At 41.3% G+C, this 17,448-nt stretch overlaps 1 protein-coding gene across 1 annotated transcript in view; it reads left to right on the top strand.

Annotated features, from left to right (window-relative positions):
- Nucleotides 1–17,448, top strand: part of XPR1 (xenotropic and polytropic retrovirus receptor 1) — a 114,260-nt gene that overhangs the window by 6,384 nt on the left and 90,428 nt on the right. The window contains exon 2 of the mRNA XM_074876952.1: nt 1,109–1,160. Coding sequence (XP_074733053.1) covers nt 1,109–1,160 — 52 coding nt within the window. The remainder of the gene's footprint in view (nt 1–1,108; nt 1,161–17,448) is intronic.

Below are 17,448 nucleotides of genomic sequence, written 5' to 3'. Positions count from 1 at the left end.
TGTTAGATTTCTGTGGGTTCAGGAGGGAGGGAATAACATTTAGTTTTTGCAGCAGCTGTGTGTGAAGCACGCTCACGTTCAGTATGTGCATTAAGATGCCTGTCTTTATCAAGTGATGTGGGATGTGTGTAAACAAATCACTCAGCAGTAGGAATGGGACCTTCCTGGTGGCTTCTAGTTCCATAATTATGGTTCAACCTATTCCTTCAACCATTGATCCAAACTCAGTTTATTTGATTCTTGCTTGCACTTGTGATGTGAGAGAGAGCAAATCTTTAGTCTACAGCTGGAATAATACCAGCATCTTAGCAACTGTCTGAAAAGAGGCCTTCTGAAAAGGAGCTGCAAGTGATGTGGTGCCTCCCTCCTGGCTCTGCTAACAGAAGGGGTTACTGCCAGGGGTGCTTGGTATTTAGTGGTAGGACCTCCTTGCCTCCTGGTCCCGCTGCCCGCAGCACTCATCGCTTGCACTGGCAACCAGAGTGTGGGTGAGCAGCTTGTTCCTGTGGTCTCTGGGAGGCAGCTAATGGTGCCTGTAGGACCTGAAGACCTGGTTAATAATTCTGGCTGGTGTTAATGTTGTCCTTTAGTTTCCACCTCAAGAGAAGGCCGTCACCCCTGGTTCTCTAATCTCCTTCGTCATGTTGTCTTCAGCTTTTAGAATGTATGTGTAGTGCCGTACACCTATATAACAGTGATAAGAAATCCCTGAGGCTGCTTTTCCTCCATTTGCCTTGACAAATTCTCTTCTGTGTCACACAACATTTTTGTGTTTTTTTTTTTAATGTAAAACCTTTAACATCCTACCAACTGGGAAACATTTTTCCCAAGGAAGATGTTGAAAGATACAGTTGGAATAAATTTTATAGATTAGTAAGGTAACAGGCTTTAGACAAAGCAGTCAGTAAACGTGAACTCGTGTTTCTTTTGTTAACAGAAATACGTGTGATAACATTGACATCACGTACCATAGCTTTCTGTGTCAGTCTGGAGGATAAAAGGACTTTAATTGCTTTTGTTTTCAAACAGGCGTATCAAAACAATGTTTGTTTTTTTTTTTTTTTTAAATACTAACTGTATTCCTTGTTCTCTCCCCTCTCCCTTGCAGGCTTTGAAAGAGATGCTATATGCAGCTGTGGACCAGGCCCCTTCTATAGAAGGTAAGCGAATTGTAAATGAGAATCATGTTTTTCTTGGCATTGGGTGCTGGACACATAGTCCTGTTACTTTTCTGTCCTCAGTCCTCCTAAATTGGTAAACTTAATATACTGATGGGCCTTTCACAGCCTGCGTGCTATTTTTGATTGTTAGAACTCTTTGTCCTCTGTCATTAGGACAATAAATGGCTTTGTATAGTTTGGGACTTCAACAGCTGGATTCCTCTTGCTTATAAGGGCATTCACTGGTGGAAGTACTTTCTTCATCGCTTGAGAATAGACCTTTGTTTTTCTGTGACAGCCAGCCACTTCGGGAGATAATTGTGCTAGAGAGATACTGGTTTGTTACTGGGGATTTGAACTGTAGGAGTCTGGTCCTTTCGTTCTGTGTCCTCCCTGAATGCTGTGCTACCTCTCGTATGTGGACATGAGTATATTTCCTTGTTGCATGTATTTACTGCTACTGAGTTCTCTGGACTATTTTAGTACAGCATTTGGTTTTAAGCTCATTGCATTTTGAATAGTTTGTTTAATTAAGTGATGATCTGTGCAAAATTTCTCAGTAGAGCCCTTTATCTTTCTTTCCTTTCATTGTCTTTGAAGTACTGAATAGTTTTTGCCTTTGTGTTGCTTCACTCCCTAATTTCTTGCTCTTCATGTGGATTTCAAACTGTTTTTTAACCTCCTAACCTTTATTATTTTCACTTTGCAGTGCACTGTTAATTTCACTAACCTCTTTGAATGTGGCTCTGGGCTTCTTGCATATTTACAGAGCAGAAGAACAACTGCTGCTTCTAGTGTGGGCAGTTGGCTAATGTGAATAAAGCTAGTCACTATTAATGTTAGCGTATTAACTACTTTCTTTGTGTTGAGTAGAATTGGGAAATGAGGTATAACATAGTTAATGTGGAAGATTATTTTTTTTGGATTTAACTCTACCTGCTCTTTGATTAGAATTTTAAAACAAAAACTGCAATACTTAATAGACTACGTGTGTGTGTGATGGAGCAATCTTTCCTTATACTCTTCAGAGGCATAATCTAAGCTGAAAACTTAGTTGAAGCAATGCTCAGACAGGTATATTCTTTAGGTTTAACCTGATACTTAGTTGCTCACTTGACTACACCTGCTAATTTTGTTGAATCAGTCTCCCTTTTCTCTAAAGTGCAGGTCCTAGAACTGGATTTCTAAAGGTTATGGTCCTAGCATCATCTAAAATATATGGGTTATCTTTGGAAAACTGAGGAAAACTTGCCAGCAATACACTGGCAAAAGAGGAAGATCTCGCTTTTTTTGAGTGGCAAAATTGCTTAAAAACCACCCACAAACCTTTCTGCCCAACAGCATAAAACCAGTTCTCCAGCTAAGAGGAACTGAAGTGTTTTGTGTAGGGCAAACTGATTATTAGCTTTTAAAGACAATTTACTAATTTTGTTGAAAATCCAGCAAAGTTTTATGGAAGACTGGAACATTTACAAGACTTTTTCCTTTCTTTTCTTTTTTTCTTCTATCCATCAGTTTATTATTTACAATGGGAGCAAATGGTGTCTGTGCTAAGAAAATTTTGTAGTCTAATGTTTGAATGTGACTTACTGGGTTTTGCTTGTGATACCTAGAATTTCAAGGTGGGCTTTTAGTTGCTAGCCACAAAACTCCAAAGTGTTACAATTCAGCATTTTGATTTCTTTTTTTCAGTGCTTGCGGTATACTGATGTTCTGTAATGTGCTGTGATGTTTGTGTGTAAACATATTAGAGAAGGTGAAGAATAAAATGGTACAATATTATATTTATGCTCTTTTAAATGTTAAAAGAATTTTAACTTGTGCTTCTGCCTCCTTTGATGCTTTCAAAACCTCAACAAAAGGAAAGTAATGACTTAAGACACTTTTCATGAGTAGAACAATGTTCTGTTCATTTTTTTGGGATCATGTCTCTGGACTGTAGAGAATGGAGTAATCCAAACTGTTTTGAACCACTCATGTTTAACTCTGTCTTGCCTGACCCGCCTTCAAGTAGAGAGCAGCTATACTAATTCCTTCACCTTCTGTTCATTAAACGAATGTGACTATGTGCGTGGCGACTGGATTTTTTACAGTTTGTTTTCAGGGTGTCTTTCACACTCTTTTTCTCTCTGCTTAGAGTCTGTTTCCCTTTTTAGTCTCTGGGTTCCTCTGTGTGTGTGTTGCTCAGGATGGAGCCAGGCTATTTGTGCTGGAGTGACCAAGCTGCCTGTACGTGCAGAGGTGTTTAAGCCAGCGGGTCCTTCTGCCATTGCCCGCAGGAGTGCAGAGGTGACAGAGGGAAGGCAGATGTCTTTCCATGAGCTGCAGCTTTAGGAAAGGCTTGTACTGGAAATGGATCAAGTTAGTGTGTGACTGCATACAAACTGTGCCCAAAGCACTGCTCTAGTCCATGTCACAGGAGATGGAGCGAGTTCCTTGAACTTCAGGGGGGAAGTAGCAGCTACGTCAGGGGCTGGCTGTTGGCCTGAATGTTTTCAATTTAATATCGATTTTGCGATGGATGCTTCTGTGTTTGTTTTTTTGAGCTTAGCACAGAAACTACAGGAGTGTGCTACTGAAACCCAGCTTCCCAGTATGAGCCTACTGTCATCTCATTTTAGACTGGTCTAACCAAAACTCATTTTCTAACTGATCTAGTTGATCACAGGCACGCTGCAGGTGTGCATAGTTGGGTTTGGTTTACCTTACATGTATTGTAAAGCTAATCTTCAGTTAATACATTGGACTGTGAAGAAAAGGGAGTTTTGTATACCAAAGCTGAGGCTATTCCTAGTTCTTACTCTGCTCGGCTGGATGTGTAATTCAGGACTTGTGAATGAGTTTCTTAGATTTCTGCTGCAGGCTGCTTACTAGGTCGGTTGGTAAAATTTGTATACCTACAGAAATGCTTTGTATTGCTTAGTAGAATGCTTGAAGCATTTTGGAAACTCTTTAAAACAAACAAAAAAACCTGCTACCCAACCAGTGTTGTAAGTAATAGGCAAGGCAGGTAATAGGTGAACCATTCATCGTTAATAACTTTCAGTGGGTTTGTATTTAGGAATCTCCTGTTTGTGCTTGGTCTGTGGGTAGACAAAGCTAACTTCAGAATGACTCCTAAGCTCTGCAACTGATGGTCCTAGTGCTACTTTAGTGGGCACAGTGTTGCTGGGAGGGGGATCTTGGCTCTAAATTGTGCCATTTTTACTCTGCTCATTATCTAGTTATATGGTGACCCTTCTCATTGTGCTACATAAAATCATACCAATGTCTAGCTGCTTTTTCCTGTTTTCAGGTAATAAGCACAGACTGTGATGTTAACCAAAGACCCTGTAGATGTGAATAAGCAAAACCTGTCCAGGCTGTATGATAGGAGGAGATTGTTTATAGCTGTCCCCTGACACTACTGCAAGGTGCTGTGGCTCCCTGTGTTTCATGAGTTATACCAGACTGTATGCATGTCTTTTCTGGCAGTTGCTAGCTGTACACATAGATTTCTTTAATCTGTTCAAAGATACTTTTTTTTTTTTCCCCCCGTCTGTCTACTTTGTAATGACAGTTTTCTATATGCCAGTGTTATTCCTCCAGATGCTTATCATCTTTTTACAAGGCTTTCCCCTGATGAAACTTGCACTATCCTTCCACCTGAGCATCATCTGTAGAAAATTAGTGTTTAGTCTGTTAATTCAATCTCATACACATCACTGGAAAAAGTATCAAATGATGCTTGATTCCCAGCTGTATGATGGAACTTGCTTGAATTTCTGGAGAATTCTTTGATGCGTGTTTGCTTTGTTAGCTGTTTATTATGTGCTACTTACTGTTACTGGAGCAATCTGGATGAAATGATGCTGCCGTGATGTTATTCTCAGCTTCTGAGTCCTCATGGCATGGCAGGAAGGCCTGAATGCGAGGGTGGCAGGTCAGTGTGAGCCTTGACCCTGAGCTACCTTTAGGAAGAATCTCTGACAATTCAGAGGTGAAAACCCAGCATAACACTTGTTTTCTCCAAGGTGGAATGTGCAGTATTACAAAAGCATGAAATACTGACCTCACCGTGAGCACGTTGATTTGTTTGCATTCCTTGTTCCTCCCGCTGCTTCCTGTCCCATTTGTCACCTAAGTAAAACAGGTTACTGGACCACTGTTGCTTGGAGTCCTCCCGATTTATTCCACTTGGTGAGCAGATGTGTCGGCATCTCCCCAAGCTCCTTACAATGCGGCTCTTCTCAGCTGCAGTGGAGATGAAAGTGTGGCTGTAAATTATTCATTCTGATTATCTGCTCGAATGGACAGAGTCCACTCTAAATATTATTTCCTAGAATATTTGTCTTTCAGATATTGAAATTTAACCTTCCTTTAATACTTGTGTAAACAAACATTGTTGTTGTAATATCAGATGGTACAAGAGTGTTCTGTTGTATCCTCTTATTATGGAGATTACTTATTCTGCTTAACCCCAATCCTGAATTCCAGTGGCATCTTTTGACCGAGGATTGCTGCTGGGTGAAGGGCTGTGTGGGGCTGGAACGGTGTAACAGCGTAGGAGTGGGGAGTACGGGTGCTTTAAGGTAGAACTCAAACCCAAAGTTAATAGGTGACATTAAAATAACATTTGATTGGTAGGGGAAAAGCTTTAGTGGTAATGGAGATTCTCTGCTGGTACTTGTAATCTGTACGGTCACCTATTTATTTGTGCTAGATTAGAAAAGCAAGAGGTGCAAGTCTGGGACATCCTGAGAGTGCCAGCTCTGGGAGCGTGTCCTGTGTGGTTACACCCTTGTTTCTGCTTTCATTTGTAATGCACTCACCATGTTAACAGACAGCTACAAATCTTTAATTTGGATTTATTTCTGTTACTAAATAAAACCGTATTCTTTAGGGTGGTAAGTAATCTTCGTGAATAGGCAGGGTGTGGGAAATCACATTCTTTTTTTCCAAAGGAAGTTATGAGGCTGACAATTTTCATTTTTTATATGCAGACATGCTTTGTAGGGTTGATCAAAGGTTTATGGTTTGTCTGTATATATACAGATGTCTTCTTTTTATTTCAAAATAAACATTTATTTCCAATTGCATAAGCTTACTTTGTAGCGTGTTGAGGTTTTGTTTACGTGGGAATGCTTAGGCTTAAGGAAGTCTTCAACAGAACTGCTTCACATCAGTGACTGTGAAGCAGCCGCAGGCGGATGAATGCTTTGTCTTTATTTCACTATGTTGTTGCACACCCATAAAGGATATGGGAATTGATGTCCTTCTGAAGGACCCACGCGACTGCAGGTTGGTGTCCTACACCCTTGATGCTGGTCCTCAATTCTGTGCAGATTGTGATTCAGTCTGGAGGCCTCCATATTTATAACTAGTGTGTAAACTCAAAATAAAATAAAGATCCCATGACAGTGCTCTTCCCAGCTGGAGACTAGGTATTGGCCTAGCTATAGAAAAATAGGTTATTTGGCTTGTTGAGAACATTAGCTTCCAGAGCATGCCAACAGTGGACAGGAGGAGAACTTGGCTGCATACCAGCATTTAGAGAAGGAGGTGATGTCTGGTTTCTCTTAGCCGAGGGCAATAAAATTTGAAAGGTAAACAGTGCATATGGTTGTAGTAGGGTGCAGAGTAGTGTGAGAGAACAGCTGGATGATCACCAGAATATTTGGAGCACAGATGCCTGTATGAAACTTAGTGTACTGTGTTCCCATGTAAAAGTCATTTTGCTATCAAAAGTAGTCTGGTGTTCGCAGCAAGTCAGCACTGAGACTGACCCCAGTGATCGCTTTGTACCCGCGCACGCCACTTTCTGCTCCTTCAGGGTAAAGCAGGCCCACCTACACTGTCAATATAGTGACTTCCTCAGAGGTACTGAGGACCAAGTGATTGCATTCTGCTTAACCATTAATTAGTGTAACGTGGGTGTGGAATAAAGGTCAGGTCAGAGCTGGAATGATTGAGAATAACTTGTTGATAGTGCAGACAACTGGCCAATATAAGTTTTGATTGTACTACTGTCGTGTAGACCACAAGCTGTTCTGTCCCTGGGGACTGGTGTGCTCAGGGGCCTGGCCTGCATGCAGGCACTGGTTCTTATGGACTGCAAGTTCGTTGGCATTTTTGTACCTGGCTGTGAACCCTTTCAGTTGTTGGAAACCACTTGCTCCAGAAAGTCCAGGGGAGGGTACTCCTGGTACAGAAGGGAGCTTCCCTGGGCTCTCTGCACTGGTGTGGGACCATGCAGGGTAACAAAGACGGTCGTGGTGGGAAGTGGTTTAGCAGGTTGATTGTGTAGGTCACTGTTTCTTTCTGAAGGAAGCTTGTGATTGTGGCTGGTGGAAACACTGGACTTCCTCACACTTTCCATTTGCTCCGTTGTCACCTCCTGGGCTAATAATGCCACTTCATCTGTATGTAGAAGCCGGGAAGCTTGTGTGGTTGCTGAGCAAGCCTGTTTTCCTTTTCCTCTCTGTCTTCTGATGCGTTCTGGGTAACTTCTCAACAACTCCAAGAGCTTTGAGGCATTAACATTGAGTGAAGAACTTGAGTCTGAAGTGTACCAAAGAGTATAGGTTCAAGGCTTCGGGACAGGCAGTTAATTGCTTTGAAGTTTTGTTCTGTACCTTTTTTTTTCTTTACTTAAGGGTCCTTTGGTATTAAGTACTAAGACCTGTTAAACCCGGGATAATTGAAGAGCTGTAGGTAGCTCAGGATGTAATGGTGAAAGCTGGACCTGGTACTCAAGTCTGGCCCACGGGAAAGGGCTACACCTAGAAGCAGGTTTCTCTTGGAAGTCTGCAAACTGCTTATCAGTCCTGCTGCAGAAGGGCTGTAGATGATTCCTTAATGATGTATTTAGGGTAACAGCAACATCAGAAATGCTCAATTGTGCCTTTTCTTTCCTCTTTTTCCTTCCTGCATTTGCTTTCCAGTAATTTAAAAATGACAGTCTGTTACTTTTTTGGTGGTTAGAGGAATTAACTGTGCTCATAATTTAAGTGGTATGTGCCAGGTTTCATGTTAGTGGTCAAAACTTGAAGGTTGGAAAGTAGAAAAAGATTTGCAAAGCTGGAAGATTGACAGACAGCCGTGCCTTCAACAAAGCACTCTTGAGACAACAGCAAAACATCAAACAGCATTTTGGCTGAAGACATGAAGAAGCACTGCACATGTATATACAAGAGGCCAGTATTTATTGCTTTGTTTCAAAAAAAGCCTGCGCTAGACATCTTAACAGCAAGATTTAGTGTGCGTGTAGGAGGCAGCCTCTGGGTTTCTAGTAATTCCCTTGGAGCTGTATTCGAAATAGGTGATTTGAATTATTAGACAATTAAGATTTTGGATGAGACTATAGCTACTTGGTGAATAATGCAATATGAATTAAATTTGATTGGTTTCTCTCTCTCTTTAAAAATGCATGCTGCGGGCAAGGGAATGAGCAGAATATCCCTGGAAGGAAATCTCATTCTTCTACATCGTAGCTGCTTGTAAGATGTCTTAGAAAAACGGCCAACCCGCCAATACCCCATGGAGTCCTGACATCTCTGTGTGATGCAGTGGAGGAGCAAAGGCTGTCCCTGGGCACCCTCCTGCTAGAGTGGTCCTTTCAGTTGTGTCACCTTAGTCTGCGGCAGTAATGGTCTCTGAACACGAGGTCTGTCTCTTTGATTAAGTAATTTTAAAATTAGCAAGGATGTAGTGAAAAGTCAACCCACTCCTGGTCCTGTTTCTTTTTCCTGATTCCTGAAGTAAAACCTAAGGGTAGTTGTGTATTTCATGTGGGTTTTTTTACAGTGTATCTGTAGCTTTGCAGCTTGACCCCTTTTTAGTAAAAGTAGATAATTAATTAGTTTTAAAATGTAATTGTGCTTTTTGTAAATACATAATCTTTAACTTTAGTTACAGCATAAAACTGCAGAATTACAGCATCTTAGCTTTACAAAGCCACAGTTCAAAAAGAATTGAGTTTAAAAGTATATATTTTATTCCATTTATTGTATGGCCATATATTTTAGATTGTTTTATGCTACTTTTGTGGAGTGCGGCAACCCTCTTCCCCTGAATTAGTACAGCCTAAATGTAAAAGCCCAATCCTATGGTTCTGCTCCCCTGTGAACTGAGGAGGGGTGTAGCTTCAAGAGAACTGCAGAGAGGTATAAAGGATATTTTACTAATGCGTGGTATGACAAGAGTACCTAAAGCTCCTTAGTTGTAAGGCAGCAGCGCTGTGAGTCAGAGTTGTGTATGTTCAGCTAAAATGGCAAAGAAAACTGCATAAAAATACACAAATCTACTTTTTAAAGTAGCTACTGCTCTGTCCAGGAAGGTGACTGGCGTTGTGGTGGACACAGAGTGCCACGGGGACGGTGCAAAGCCCGGGGTGAGCACACCCCAACCTGCCTGTTTGCGGGCACTCAGCAGCTCAACTTCCCCTCTGCAGAGGGGGAAGCCTTGTTTATCTCCTAGGAGATGGAAAACTCATTTCTACTTCCTGATGAGAAGCTGACAGGCTATTTGACTTAACAAGAGAGGCAGGCAGTGTGACTGGGAAGAGGGAAATTGCATGCCATAACATACCAATATAAATGCAATTTATTTTGCATGTGCTATATAGCTTCAGGCACACATTTTGGGGGGTGTGAGAATTTTTTGCATGCTGAAATGTGAGCTCTAAATAGCAAAAAGAGGCAAATTTGGTATTGAGACTGTGTTTGTAGTCTTGGTTTTATTTTTGCTGTGATTGCTCAGCATGCTTTTATAAATGCTCCTAATGTATTTGTGGGGCAGAGTGCAGGGAAGCTGAAAAGATCAGCACGAGCGAGCTGTTAACTCGGGATCGATCTTGTCCCACAGTTGCAGGCTTGTTCTGAGATGGGGCCAAGGCTGCTCTTCTGGTACCGCGGCTGCTGGTGTCCTGTCCCTGCGCAGCTCTCCAGGACAGCTCTGCTGAGACCGAGCAGTTCAGTACCAACTAGCCTGCCTAGCTGTCAGTCCCATGATGTGTCAGCTACAGGGAAAAATGGGCATCATTGCTCCAAACCCCCATTCTTTGTTCTCACCGTTTACTGTTCTAGCTGATCGATCACATATATGAGTTTGTTGTGAGTACCTTTGTCTTTTTAATGCTGGGGGGGGTGGGCATCAGCAGCAGTTACAGTGTGGTTGCTGATCTGTGAACCCAGGTATGCTTTCTAAAGGCAGCTCCATTATGAGCACAGCTGTAGGAATGAGTCACAGGCAATGCAGTAAAATGGGGAATGTACCTATAAGGTAAATTCTATAAATAGTTTAATGTAATTTGTCTTGTACTTCAGTGTTTTGGTATAACTTTGTCTTCCCTAATCAGAAGTAGCAATTAGAAAGCAAGGAAATAAATAATCTGAGAGCCTGATAAGGCATTCCATGTTACTTCATAGTCTTTCATATATGCCAAATGATCCTTGAGCTCTGCAGCAGTCCAAGGCAAAGGTTCAGTTTCTCCACTGCCCAGCCACAGGAGAATACACTTCTCCGTTAGAAGCCTGGGTCAGGGCTTGGTTCTGCTCACACCTTGGTGAACACAGGTGCAGGAAAACATTTCTTGGAAGTTTCATGTCCTTTTGAAGCCTTTAAGAGGTTACAGTTCACTGTAATGTAGAGACAAGAAGGCTTCCCAGAGAAGGCAAAGGAAAGAGAAAACTCAAAATATCTCTTGCTTGTCTGTGATTGAACTGGACTGACATCAGTACTCACAAGTGATAATTGTGTGTATAAAGGCTGCATTTGTGGGTTTCGGATGCTGTAGGTGATGCTCTTAACACAGCATTAATTTATGGTGTAGATTTCATTAGTAGGATGTCGATAAGACTTGTTTATTAAAACTTCATGTTTCACATGGTGAGTCGGTAAAATATGGATTGTGAATGAAATTTTGAGCAGTTGGAGGCAGAGAGGTTAGAGACAGGTTGCCGACCTTGTAGGGTTTGCCACACCTTATCAGCCGCATCTGCTGTGATGATCCTGGCTGCAAGGTGACTGCTGTTTCTGGTGAGCATTTCAGATCCTGTAAAAATACCCCGGATCAGGTGTGGCTTTTAGCAATACATCAGCAATGGGGAGCCTGCCACAGCTTTAATGCTGTTCTCTTCAGCAGATGTCCCCTTCGTGGTGAAGCCTCGGACAGTGAAGGACCACAAAGGACGGTGAAGGGAAAAGGTGAACAGGTTGCTGTGTGCGCAGCCAGCCTGCCAGGAGCTGGGTCAGGGCTTGGCCCCCGGCTCTCAGAGGGGCTGCACTGCGGCCTGGAGCTTGCCAGGCTGCCTTTGGTTCCTGGCTCACATCTCTGTGTACATGTGGACACTGTTCTTCCCCAGCTGGTGTCTTTGGCTCTGGTGTCAGCTGCACCCATGTCTTCCTACAGTGGGAGATTAGTTTGCTACTGTCGGTGTTAAATAGGACTTTGAGCTCGAGTCTCAAAGGCTCCAAAGGTACTGACAAAAGAGCTTTCAGATCTGCCCCTCCAGTTTTAGAAATCCAAATGCAGCTCAGCCAGAATTGATCTGTACCAATTTCCCTTTCAGTTTCTTATGCTTTCAGCCAGCTCCTACAGATTCAATTCGGCTTTTGTTCTCAGCTGATTGAGCTGGGTTGATGTGGCCGCATGCTAATGCAGCGTTCTAGATGGAGCAGATGCGCACCCGCTCGCTTTCCGGCTGAGGAGGAATTCACCGTTGGAAGGTGCATGATCTGGGCTTGGACTTGCCTAAGCACAAATACAAGTAATGAATTAGTCATCAGACACGGAATTCATTTCCCTGGGGACAGGAGCAGGAAGCTGGTACAGCCCCGCTGTCAGTCAGGAACTGCTGAGGTAGCAGCTCTTGCCAGCTGAGAAGGTTCCCCCCACCCCTGCTCACACGGGCTAGGTTGCCAAATCATTTCGTTTAGTATTTCGGTAGTGACACAAGTACTTTATGGCATGTGCTTAAAGGCTTTGGTCTCTTTACCTAACTTACATAAAAATGTTAACTGGCTATTTTGAAACCAAAGGCAGCAGACCTTAATTGCAGCAACTCTGCAGTCTCCTACATGCGAGGCAGTTTTACTGAATCCTATTTATGTGATAAGCAGGGTATGCCAGAGGGGTTTGCCATCCTCTATCAGTTTCAGGAGTGATTTCATGGTTATTGAGGTATATGAGTGGTAATGGGGTGCATTTGGGAAGAGATGTTTCTGCTCCATCACCTTCTTAATCCTTGGCTACAATTGTCATTTTGTTTTGTTTTTTTTTCTTGTTAAGTGTTCAGCTGTGGCATGTGGCCCGTGGTGGCTGGTCTCATGTGTGATAATTAGTTTCTAAGATGTGTTGAAGCTTTACCTATCAAATATGCAAGAGAAATTATGACAATGTTGTCTTGTACATAACTAGATGGACGTCTGTTTGAGATTTTTCACTCGTGCACTGTTTTACTCTTTAGAGTGGGTAAAAAAAGCTAGTGTGGGTATTCTCATCCTGCCTGATGAATTTCCTCATCATAACTTCCCCCTATGCTGATCCTTTGGAGAGCTGCCGTTATGGCCCCCAGCCAGTGTGTCAATTTTTCTGTTACCTTTGCTGGACAAACACCATGTGCAGTAGCAGATAAATGAGTGATTCTCCACTGTAGCGAGGGGAAGTGGCACAAGAACCTTAAGATTATGGTTGATACTGTGGGCTTTTGAATGATTTTTTTTTTTAAATTTTTTTTTTATTAATACTGACTAATGCCAAAGCCTTCCAAACACTAGCATCCAGTTTGCTGTAACTTTCTGGTACCCGAAGGCTTGATTTTTATTAACTCCTATACTGAATTGTGCTGGAAGTGCACAATTAAAATATTGCAGAGGGATTTATTCTGAATGTTGCAAGAAACTGGGATTTACATGAAACTGCTGTTTTGTACTCATTTCTCTGAATATTTACAGTTACTTCAGTAAGATCATGTTGGAGTTTGAAAACAGTCTTTCTGTCAGCGCGTAGTCTGGAGAATGGAAGTGTTCAGTTTCTGGTGCTGTAATGTTGCTGTATAATCCCTTTATACCACTTACAGGAGATCCCACTTGAAATACTCTAAATTGGAGAGAGGGGAAGAAGCTAAGACGTGGTGTTAAATACCCCAGCTTTCTTGAGTTCTCTTGCAGATATCCATCAGACCTTACAGTCTTCACATGGTTCTGCTGTTGTGAGGTTTTTTAACAGAGGAAGTAAACCCCAAACCTCTCAGTATTAACTGATGTCAGTGCAGGTTTTCATCTTTTAGGAGTAGCTTGTAACCGTAACCCAAAGAGATGGTATTATTTCAATTAATTTTTTTTTCAGATGACAGTATTTGGCTCTAATGGGATGGAAAAAACTGCCACCGTGAGTTCTCTTCCCATTCTTATGTTTATTTTTTCCAGCCCTTTGGCTAGGCTAAGCCAATATGTCTTGGACTGCTTGAGAACTGGCCTTTTGCCATTCTCTGTTTTTCAATTTTATTTACAGAAATTAGCAAAATTGAGGAAGTGCTTGAAGTACTGTGCTTAGTTGCTTGAGTTCTGTGTATGGTCCGAGTTGGTAACTTCTCTATTTAAAGTGTTTGAGTCTTATTTGTGGATTCAGATTTGCTTTGGGTAATCATTTGGTCATGCTGTTCTGTTTTTAGTCTTTCAAGATGTACATTGATGAGATTTTTTTAATACTAAGTTCCGCTTCTGATTTTTTAGTTAGACTTCAGTTCTTCTGTGTCAGAAGTGAGGGCAGCTGCTTTGTGCTTGCAGCTTCTGGATTATGCAGCACTAATTCTTTCTGGTTTGCATAATGTTGCACTGATCTTTGTTGGAAAGTTAATTTATCTAGATCCTAGTTTTCTGTGTTGGAGGGTGACAAGTGGTTGTATGAACTGAAAGCAAAGGCTTAAATGGCAGTTTGAAACCTAAACAAAGCAGAGAGCGTGCCATCTGAGAGCGAGTTCCCTGTTTTTTGTCTGGTGACTCTTGTACCGCACGCTTGGTGGAACTATTTGTTGATGGAGAGGAAAGTTCATAGCTCAGTTGCAAAGACCGTGGCTGTTTCTGAGACGAGGCGGAAGAGAGGAGGCAGCTTCCGATCTCTGATTGCGTAGCTCTGCCGTGCACCGCGTCTGCCCGCTGACCTTAAATTAATCTTCTGTGCTTTCCTTCAGGGTGTGGGAGAGAAATTACCTGTTCAGAGCCTAATAAAAAGTGGCCTATTTAATAAGCATTCTGTACATATATTTATTTACAAATATTCTTGATCTTTAATTAAGGAATCCAGCTCTGTTACTCGCTGCTCGGTGCTCACTTTCAGGCTGGGGAGGCTACAAGAAATGACTGACTGCAGAATTTGACAGCTCCACGCATCTGTCTGTTTAAAACAAGCAGTTTTGCAGCTGATCAAAGTGGGAGGATTATGCTGCTGCTGTGGAACTAAACTGGTGAGGGGGAATAAGTGGCAGCTCTGAAGCAGGCCTACCTGAACTGATGGGCTCTTTGTTGTCAACAAGATAATGTGAATAATTTGGAGGTTTTTTGTTGCTTTTTTTTTTTCAAACAGAGGTGTTGTTCGTTCTGTTGGAATATTTACTCTTGCATTTCAAACCCTCAGCTGAGTTACTTTTAACAGAAAGCTGTATTACATATGTTCCATATGTAGTGCAAAGTTTATCTTCACCTAGCTGCAGGGAATATAGGGCATCCTCTGTGCATGTGAGCTTTTGGAACACTTTTCTTAAGAAGGAAAGAGGGATTTTGTATTAATAGTCCAAATGTAAAAGCTGCATGGAGACTGTTACGTCTGTCTTAAGCAGTATATTTAACACAGAAATGGAGAAGTATATGAAACTAGCAACGTGTTACGGATTACAGTTGCCTTTTGTGCTATAGGTCAGGTTGTGTCTTTTCTCTCCATACATGTTTGGCTTTATAAAATTTACCAGATATTCTCACCTAAATGGCATTTATTTAGGTAGCTATATTCAAAGGCAGTCTTTTTTCTTTCTCTCTAATACTGCTTTTTATTCATCTAAAATGTACCTGTATGTATGGGAACTATTTGTTATCAGCCAATACAATCTTCTTAATGTAAAAAGAAATAGATTTTAGAGCAAATAATTTTCTTCATGTATTCTTCACTTAAGCATTTTCATTTCTGTTGTGGTTTGTTTTTTTTTTTTTTTTTACAATTAATCTATGGATGTAAATTTAAAATTATTTGCAAAAACCTAATTTTCCTAGGTTGAACTGAAACTCATGCAAGTTTTGAAGTTAATAAAATGAAGTTAATAATAAAAATAAATTAATAGCACAAACAAACTTTGATCTAGAGGTTTAGGAATTTAAATCTGTGGAAATGCTGGCTATCCCTGTCCAGAAAGAGCCAGTTGAAGAACTAAACCAGCTGCTATTAGCTGCGGCCTCCTCTTTGTGGATGGTGAGGTTCTTGTCTCTTCTCTTTCACTGTTATTTTATTTCAAGTTAGAAAACCAGTAAAAAGTTGAAGACTTCCCTGTTAAATCAAGAGTAGAAATATGTCAACGTGTCAACTACAGTCTGTTTCCAGTTACTGCTCCTGTCAAATTGGTTACATTCACAAAGTACAAGTAGCATTTGTGATATCAGATCATTTTTAAAGGCAGATTTTGTTTAATAGCTTTCCCTTGTCATTTTATTTTTATTATAGCTTTCTCCATACTGCATAGTGATGAATTTTACAACTGAAATAGGAGTTGGAGTCTGATTCTTTGACAAGCTGATTTTGATTCTGGCTGTATCTTTCTTTTATAGACCACAATAATTCTTTTATATTTTTTGGGTAGCTAATTTAGTGTCTGGTAACTGAAAATGCTTGTATATTCTGTAAAAGTTTAGTGCAAGTGTTTGAACTTGCATTTTGTGCAACTGTCAAGAGAGTAGAGGAGGAAGAGGAAGAAGCAGAAAACCGTGGTCTGGTTTCTGTGCAAGGAGTGAGTTCCTGCAGAAGACATGATGCTTGGCAGGGGGAAAAACCAAGATTGATAGTGTTGAGCTGTTTCACTCCTTGTGTTCATTAAACCTTGTAAAACTGTTGGAACAATGACTCACTCTCTTATAGAGGAAAATAAGATAATGTGAGTAAGCTCAGAGCCTTTATTGCTCTCCAGTACATTGTTTATATATCATAGAATCATAGACTGGTTTGCATTGGAAGGGACCTTAAAGATCATCTCGTTCCAAACCCCCTGCCATATGACATTTGCTATCCTTAGAATAGTTCAAATGGGCCTGCCACATTACTCTAAACGTATTTCAACTTGCTTATCTCCTAAGCAGAAGTCTCATATCTAGGAAGAAGGTCTGTCCTGCCTTGCCTCTGAGGTTGTTAGTGTGGTGGATGGCCTGTTTCTTGTATCTTTTTTGCAGAATTTTATTGAAGTGTTGTTGAAAGTCTGGATATGGCTCTATGATATTGAAAAATATAGGCTTTGATGTGTGCCTAATTAGGCAGTTGTGATTCTTAGCCCATTGCCTGTATGTGAAAGCTATCGGAAGTGTACACATATGCTGGTGTATATTCTCTTAGAAACCATGAACAGTGTAGACTGAGGCTGTAGAAAATCGATCGTGATTTTTGTCATGATTGAGAAGCATGAAGAGGTTTGCTGGTGGGTTCTCAGTGCCTTGGAGGTTGTTATCATCTTTAATTTTTTTCTGCTTCGTGATCATCTTCTGTGACACTTGATGACTTAAGCTACTGGAGTTTTCTGTTTTCCATGAACTGCTCTCTTGCAAGCTTTCCTCTTTGTGTTTTTTCCCCCCTCAAATTGTCCTTTTAGTGAGGCAACTGGACTAATTTTGTTCTGTGAGCATCTTTTGCTAGTCATCAGAATGACTGTTCCAGTTGCTAAGAGAACTTCTTAAATAATAGCCAGATTGCACCTCATTCCATGATCCACTGCTGTAGCTGGTTTTGGTGTCAAAATTTACTGACAGTGAACTTCAATTTAAGCTTCCCTAGCAGTTGGTCCTGGCAGAGAGCAAGGACATGATAGTCTGCTTATGAGAGACAGCAAGAGGGAGTTTAGTCCTCTTGCTGCTTTGTGCTCTGCATCGCCTGTTGCCAGTGGTGCGAGGCCTATAGGTTTTGCATCTCCTGCTCTGCCATGGGTCCAATGGAATTTCAGACATTTCACTGTGTATTAGGATTTTGATTTTTTATATTTAATCTGTTTATGGTTCCACTTTACATATTTAAAGCATTTCCTTTTGGGGGAGGGGTGCTGCTCGTTTGATTTGGACTTTG

This window comes from Strix uralensis, chromosome 8 (genome assembly GCF_047716275.1).
Source record: "Strix uralensis isolate ZFMK-TIS-50842 chromosome 8, bStrUra1, whole genome shotgun sequence".
Taxonomy (NCBI): domain Eukaryota; kingdom Metazoa; phylum Chordata; class Aves; order Strigiformes; family Strigidae; genus Strix; species Strix uralensis.
This window is presented reverse-complemented; position numbering and strand designations above follow the sequence as displayed.